The sequence below is a fragment of the Pollicipes pollicipes genome, unplaced genomic scaffold, assembly GCF_011947565.3.
Source record: "Pollicipes pollicipes isolate AB1234 unplaced genomic scaffold, Ppol_2.1 Scaffold_3447;HRSCAF=4054_pilon_pilon_pilon, whole genome shotgun sequence".
Classification (NCBI taxonomy): Eukaryota; Metazoa; Arthropoda; class Thecostraca; order Pollicipedomorpha; family Pollicipedidae; genus Pollicipes; species Pollicipes pollicipes.
The window spans coordinates 6,516,530-6,524,235 of NW_023596297.1; the positions used below are offsets into that span (position 1 = coordinate 6,516,530).

Below are 7,706 nucleotides of genomic sequence, written 5' to 3' on the forward strand. Positions count from 1 at the left end.
TCGTGGGTCGGCTTCAGGAGTGCTTTATCAGTGGTGCGTCAATGGTTTCATGCTGTCCTTGTAGCTGCCAGCGTAATCCTGTTGTATGGTGGGAGTGGGAAGTGCACACCCACACCGCATCATCTATTGCAAATTATTACCAAGAATGCCTTGGTACGAGATACTTCTGTACATCCCCAAAATACCCTGAAGCACCCAAAGATATGTTCGCCACAAGGAGCCCTTGCCCAAGGCGTATGGTCTCTGGCATCTTCGCTTTCATTGATTCCGGTTACCAAGTTTATTATTATTTGTATTGCTAGTAGTTAACACAGTTTAAATGTCAAATTTCGGCTGATTAATGCCATTCCAGATTACAGCGCTGCGCAGCAATTATAGGAGTAAAAGTTTCGTTCCAGTACGAGTTCCGTGTGAGGTCAGGGAGGCGGGCGAGTTACGCTGTTGTTCCGCTGGCGGCCGGCCGCAGTCTCCCGCTGGCTGCGGCTCCTCGGCGCCGCCGCTCCTCCCCTTCTCCCACCGCCTCGTCGGTGGCGGGACGCAGCCGGGCGGGCCAACTTTCCCCGCCGTTGCACATGTAAACCCGCCGCCAAAAACGCCCGTCCGGCCGCACGCTCGCGGCGGGCTCATTCAGCGCCGTCTTGCACAACACGGCTGTGCGGCGTGTCGACGGCGGCCGCCGTCTCCTCCTGACGGGCGACCTTCCGCCGGCGCCGGCCGCCGCTCCCGCCGTCCTAACGGGGCCGGCGGCCCGGAACGCGGCGCGTCGCGAAAGCGTCGTCACCGCACGCTACACTGCCGGCTGGCCGGACCCGCCCTGCCCGACCGACGCCGCTCTGTCAGCCGGCGACAGCCGTGGTCGGCGCTCGGAGGACCCACACCGGCGCCAGCTGGCCTCAGGGCTCCGCTCAGGGGCGTCCGCCGCAGCGTGGGAGCTGACCACTTAAGAGCGTCCTGTACAGCAGGGGAGCTGGCCATTCAGGAGCGTCCTGTACAGCGGGGAGCTGGCCACTCAGGAGCATCCGCCGCAGCAGGGGAGCTGGCCACTCAGGAGCGTCCTGTACAGCGGGGAGCTGGCCACTCAGGAGCATCCGCCGCAGCAGGGGAGCTGGCCACTCAGGAGCGTCCGTCGCAGCAGGGGGGGGGGGGGGGCTGGCCACTCAGGAGCGTCCTGTACAGTGGGGGAGCTGGCCACTCAGGAGCGCCCGCCGCAGCAGGGGAGCTGGCCACTCAAGAGCGTCCTGTACAACACGGTAGCTGGCCACTCAGGAGCGTCAGCCGCAGCGGGGGAGCTGGCCACTCAAGAGCGTCCGCCACAGCAGGGGAGCTGGTCACTCAGGAGCGTCCTGCACATTAGGGGAGCTGGCCACTCAGGAGAGTGCTCCGCAGTAGGGGAACTGGCCACTCAGGAGCGTCCTGTACAGCGGGGGAGCTGGCCACTCAAGAGCGTCCGCCGCAGCAGGAGAGCTGGCCACTCAGGGTGTGCTGCACTGTCACGAAGGGTCGTACGCATCTTACCTCTTGTTTGGAAGCTTTTGTTGTTTAGAAAGTGAATGCTCTATTATCGCACCGAGCGTTGTCCGAAATTTGACAGTCATCGCTGGTTGCCGGTTCTGCGAAATAGAAATTCGAACCATTTATAATTTTGTTAGCTGGAGCGAGCGCACGCTTGGCACGTTAATCGCAACGATGACGTAGACTTGAACTGTGGGGCATGTGAGCAGCCAGACAGACACTGACCAGATGTTCAACCTGCTTTTTTCGAGGCTTGGGCCGGACTTGGCAGGGCCGCTATATCCTATCCCGAGCCCTCGGCTCGCCTTGCACACATGTCACCCCGACGCAACAGCGCACGCGGCGAGGCTCACTGCTTCAGTACCTCTTCCGCTAGTTTTCGTTCTAGACAGCTCTAGCCTGCGTCAGATGAGACTCGGAGGACAGTCCGCCTCGGGCTGCTCGTGTGACCGGTCGTCTCAGCGGTCGCGGGGCGGTGCCTCTCCACCCCGGCCGGGGCGTGCGTCACGCGGTGCCATCAGGTCGTCGGGCGGTGGCGGCGGTGCGGCGCCCGCTCGTTCCGCCAAACCCGCGAGGAGGGCGCGTGTGTCACGCCACGTCCCGAGGAGGGTTCGGACAGGTGTTCGGACACGCTCGGTGGACAGCCGCGGGTGTCGGTTCCAGACAGGTGTTTATACATGCCCGTTGGACAGCTGCGGGTGTCGGCTCCAGACAGGTGTCCACACAAAGTCGGCCTCAAACGGATGTCCAAACAAATGCCGGTCATGCGGGCTTCCTCAGAGGCGCGTCAACTCAGACGGCGTCAGGGACCTCCCCTGTACCGGTGAGGGAGTCCCTCACAAATCGCGGTGCATTCACGCGCTGGTGGCTTATCCGGCCTTGACTGGACGCCAGGAAGGTCTGGTGATTACACCTCCCTGTGATCGAAACCAGCAGGGTCTGGCAATTACGATGAGCGAAGGAACTCTCCGAACCGTCCGGTGTCGACGGCGCCGATGGAACTTCAGATGGGTCGCAACTGACGCTGCCGGGACAGCGGCGGCCTTTCTTATAGTGTATCCCGCGTGCCGAAAGGCATATCTGACCTCTCTCGCACCCGATATTTACGGTCCTCAGCAACTGGTACACACCGACCTGGACTGACCCGGCGTGCTCCGTGCCTGGCACCTAAAAAATATGAGAAGAGCCAAGGCGATACAGTGCACAGTGGCAAGTGCGTGAAGGTGTCCAACCCACTCGTGCTGTGTGGAGGAGGACTGCGGAAGGTGAAGTTGTAAGGTGAAGGTGTAAGGTGAAGGTGAAGGTGAAGGTGGAGGGGTGCGCCTGCCAAAACCTGCGCCGAGTCGTGTCCCGGCAGCCACTGAACGGGCACATGATTCGAGACGCCAGGTCACTCCGCCACTGGGGGGTGGCACCTGACGCAAGGCACGCTCAGGGGGCCGCGTGTGGCCCTCATAAAACGTCCAGTGACCTGGCGTCAAACAGACCAGGTCGTCTCATGGTCGCCGGGTCGTTTCACAACACAATTAAAACACCCGTGTTGCCGCGATGCGATGTCGCAGTGGCAACAAACACGTTCCAGATTGCCGCATGATAGTGGTCGGTTGCGTAAGCCCCCCCCCCCTCACCGCGTTGTTGATTACGATCTGTTGCGCACTGGTACCATTTTGCGTCAGCGGACCGCCGCCGTCGCCCGCTCAGGTCGCAGCGGCCGCGTGGGAATGACATAACACGGCGGCGGCACCGCTGCATGCCGACCTGCGCGACCGCGACCGCGGGCCGCTCTCAGCAGGTCGCCGACCCCTGCAGCGGCTTGGAATGCGTGTCATGCCTCATGCTCGCGCGACAGGCCCGCGTTAGGAGTCGGCTCGGCACTACTGCAGTATGGGCTTCGGCATTGAAACTGATGCAGTGTAACGTCCTGCGTGCACTCAGCTGATCAGTGGCGTGCATTGGTAGGCGCGTGCCAAGCAATGCGCAACTGGAGACTAGTAAAATGCTATAAACGGTGGTGTTAAGTGCATGTGAAACTGTCGGTACATATCGTCAACAATCTGCAGCCGAGCAGATCTAAGCGTTCGTTAAATTTGACACCTGCGTCTCCTGCAGGAATCTCGCATCTGACAAGCTTCGACAAGTTTTAACAGCGTCGCTATAATGATTATCTTCTCAGGATACCTTTAAAAACATTTCAGAATATCCCCGAAAATATCCCAAAACACCACCTCCCGAAAAAACCCTCACAATATTTCTGAAACATCTCGGAACATTCCGGAAAACATATCGGAGCACCTGTGTGTGGTGACCGGGTGGCTGAGCTACCCCATCCGCCGCCGGCAGCTGTCGCCGAAACGCCGGCCATCGCACGGCCACGGATGGACAGCTGGGACTTTCATTTGCAGGGGACACTTTCTCGGCTTGAGCGCGGCGCGAGATGAGTCCTGACGAGCGCTGCTGGCCCCTCCGGCCGGACCTGGCCGTTCCGCCCGGACGCGCGCGGCCCAGATGTGGGGCCGGGCGTCGCTGGCCGACGCCGCCTGAACTCGGGTTGTGTTAGCATACGCGACACGCTTGGCCGCCCCCGACGCCCTCGACTAGGGACGCCTCCCTGTTTGGTACGAGCTATGCAGTGATGGAGGACTGCCGCGGCTCTGTGAGACTTTGTGGAATTGGTTGGATCCGGCATGGCGAAACACAGGGAACTTCGCCGGCGAGACAGCCGCCCGCTGCCTCCGCGATGTCCTGAAGCTTAGCGTTTCTCTGTTTCGCATGGCTGCTGGCGCTCTGTGCCATTCCAGACGAAAGTGAAGTAATGATTGATGAGAGAGCACTGGAGAAACGTCCAGCAGCCTTATGTTTTAATATGGTTTACTCATGCCGAAGACATTGCGAAAAAGGATACCGACGTCAGTTGCTTTGGAATAGCTTGATATGAGGTAGGACGTCAGCTTCTGGTTTCTCAACATTAGGAGCTTAAAGTTCTTATTTTGAGTCAATGACCTTCAATAGTCCAGTAGGTACTGGTTAAACTGTGTTCAAGTGCTAAATTATGATCAAATTTATGGTGCTCAATGTTTCAAGATGTGCTGATCTTCAAGGGAGTGGGCATCATGCTCTCTTGAAGATGAGCACAACTCGAAATATTGAGAACCGCTAATACAATCGCCATTTAGCGCTACAAAGTCGTTTATGCTCTTACCTCCTGTGCTTCCTGGTGTAGTGAAGGTCACCGACTCAACATAAGAACTTTGAACTCATAATGGCTTCGGAATAAATCAGCTGCGAAACGCGACTGTGAAAGCGAGATAATGGACATAAAAAGACCAGTACCAGCGCGGAATATTGATGATCAACATCAAGGCGCATGCCACACTCGCAGGGCCCATGAATCACCTGACTGGGAGCCGTCCTCGGCTCCGCTGACGGCGGTGGAAGAGGCCTCGGATGCCGAGATGTGTGCCGCCCGGTCGGCTTGGCCCGTAATTGGTTTCCCGCCTCCGAAGACGGATGGGCGCGTCCCACTGCAGCGTCTGATCGAGAGCTCACGGGCCCAAGACAGATGGACCACCCTGAATGCGGGTCATCCAGGCGACCGGCCAGCGGTACCCACCTCCCACGCGGGCCCGCGACGAGGTCTTCAGCGGCACCCTCGCCCCGCCGTGCCGCTCAGCCTGCTACAGGCTCTGGGCTGGGCTCGGCTCCTGCCACCGAGCTGCTGATGGCCTCGGCTTCGGCCACCGAGCTGCTGATGAGCTCGGCTCCGACCACCGAGCCCTCATAGGCTCGGCCCCAGCCACCGAGCCACTAATGGGCTCGGCTCTGGCCCACCGAGCCACTAATGGGGCTCGGCTCCGGCCACCGAGCCACTAATAAGCTCGGCTCCGGCCACCGAGCACTAATAAGCTCGGCTCCGGCCACCGAGCCACTAATAAGCTCGGCTCCGGCCACTGAGCCACTAATGGGCTCGGCCTCCGGCCACCGAGCCAATGACGGGCTCGGCTCCTGGGGTCCGGTCACGCCTACATTGCCGGCTGACGCGATGGAGCTGGGCTCTGTTCCGCCTGAGCGGCGCCGTCTCGCCAGCTCCCAGCGGGCGGCAGTGGCGCCAGTCACTGACCCGCGCGCCCGGTCGGCGCGCCAGGCGCACGGCGGCCCGACACTGGCGGGCAGTCACGGCCAGTCTCACGCCAGTCTCATGCCAGTCTCGCGCCAGTCTCACGCCAGTCACGACGCCAGTCACGCGTCAGTCACGCGGTTGAACAGTCGCCAGACACAAGGCAAGCCCGTCAGCGACGGTCCCCAACGCCCACGCACCACACGCCTCGCACGCGTGGGACAGACACGCGCCAGCTCTCTTGAGCTCCCGCAAGCTGTGCAGCAGTCACACCAGTTCAAGGCCCAGGTCAACAGTGCCCTGTTCGCAGAGCGGCATTGGGAAGTGTATTGTATCTCTCTAGGGCGCATTACACGGTGGTTCTTCGGAGGTTCGCTGACGACTACCAGTCCACTTGACCGCTGCATGGACGTACGACCGTCTGACAGCGGTATGCCCGATCAGTGAAGCAGCCTTGCCGGTTGTGGCAGGGGCCAGCGAATGTTGACAGCGGTGCCGCCCGGCAAGTGGCTTGTAATCCAGGTAGGCGGTTTAGCGGCTTCAGATCCCTTCGCTGACATACTGTTACAAGGTTCTCCCAAGAGAGACGGCTTTTTGCAGTTTGCACTTTGCACTTTTTTCCGCGCCTGGCAACAAGGGCCATCAAAGGACAAAAATCCTTGTCATTTGCCTACCCAGGACCGCAGGTCCACGCGAATGTGCCGCAAAGTCTTAGGGAAGTTTCAGCGACTTCTCGGCGTGATAAAGCTCGACCGCCAAAAAGGCTTGGTTGTGACACCACATGCAAACAGCGTAGGATTTTCCTGGTGGATAAGAGACAGGATAAATGTTAAGTCGCGGTAACGCATATAAAACTGCCGTGGTCAGAACCTTGCATTTGTGTCATGGACATCAGTCGGGTATGCCAGCGATTTGTTTCAGAGCAATTTAACCGAGACCACCAGCCGTAACAGCGCTACCTTGCTTTCTAGGTGTGGAGAGCCTGTCGATCATCGCCAACAAGAACAAAACGAAGCACTTCCTCGAGGCTCGACTGCAGGAGGGTCTGCGGGACCTCGAGCCCATCACGACCAGCACCAGCACCAGCACCGGCGCCAGCGGTCAGTGCAGCATCGGCGTCACCACCGGCACCAGCACTGAACCCGCCAAGATGGCCGCGCAGGAGGCCATCTCGCCGCCGCCCGGCTTTGACGACTCTCCTGCCACGGAAGGCGTCGAGTTTGAAGAGTTCGACATGGACTGGGCGCCGCGGCGACCGGCCGCACCGCCCGTGCGCTCCTACATGTTCGGCGAGGCGCTGGGCGCGCGCGCACCGCCGCCGCCCGCCTCGCCCTCCTACCGCGACCTGTTCTCCGCCGACGAGGCCGCCTCGTCCGGCTCGGCGGCCAGCCTGGACGAGGCGCGCCAGGACAGCGCCTGCGGGACGGGCAGCGCGCCGCCCTCCGAGCCGACCGAGGACGAGGACGAGCCGGCCGAGCCGGGCAACGCGCGAGACCATGATCGCGCGTGAGATTCGCGAGCTGCGCCGGCGCGAGGAGGAGCTGCGCCAGCTGCGCGAGAAGACGCTTGGCGTGCATGAGGAGCCGCTCTCGGGTTACGGCAGCGAGGAGCGTGAGAGCTTCACCGAGGAGCCGCCAGGGTGAGACACTTCCTGTGGATCAGGCTCGTGGGAGCCTGAGGGAGGAGGAGGGAGGAGGAGGAGGGAGCGTGAGGGAGGAGGAGGGAGGAAGAGGGGGGAGCGTGAGGGCGTTAGTGGGGGAAGATAGCAAGTTTATATGGACATTGATGTGAAAGAAGCCTCATTAGGATAGGTAAAGAAATATTATTATAAAGAAGAACGTGTTGTCCAATGGTCAGGGTGGTAAAAAAACGGGAGAAAATGGACGTATGAGATCGAATCGAGTTCGAGATATAGAGATAAGCTACCAAAAATGAATGTGAGGGTGTTGACCAATGGCAAAAAGTCTAGCTTTACAATTGGTGAGATAGCTTGCATTGCATATTATTTCTCATTCCTAGTAATCGGCGTCGTCTGCCACACCTGCGTTCCACCCCTTCCTCACGCCTTTTGCGCCCCGGG

At 60.1% G+C, this 7,706-nt stretch overlaps 1 protein-coding gene across 1 annotated transcript in view; it reads left to right on the forward strand.

Annotated features, from left to right (window-relative positions):
• LOC119091547 (uncharacterized) overlaps nucleotides 1–7,269 on the forward strand; it is a 31,328-nt gene extending 24,059 nt beyond the window's left edge. The window contains exons 6-7 of the mRNA XM_037214357.1: nucleotides 6,598–7,058; nucleotides 7,147–7,269. Coding sequence (XP_037070252.1) covers nucleotides 6,598–7,058; nucleotides 7,147–7,269 — 584 coding nt within the window. The remainder of the gene's footprint in view (nucleotides 1–6,597; nucleotides 7,059–7,146) is intronic.
• Nucleotides 7,270–7,706: the final 437 nt, after the last annotated feature.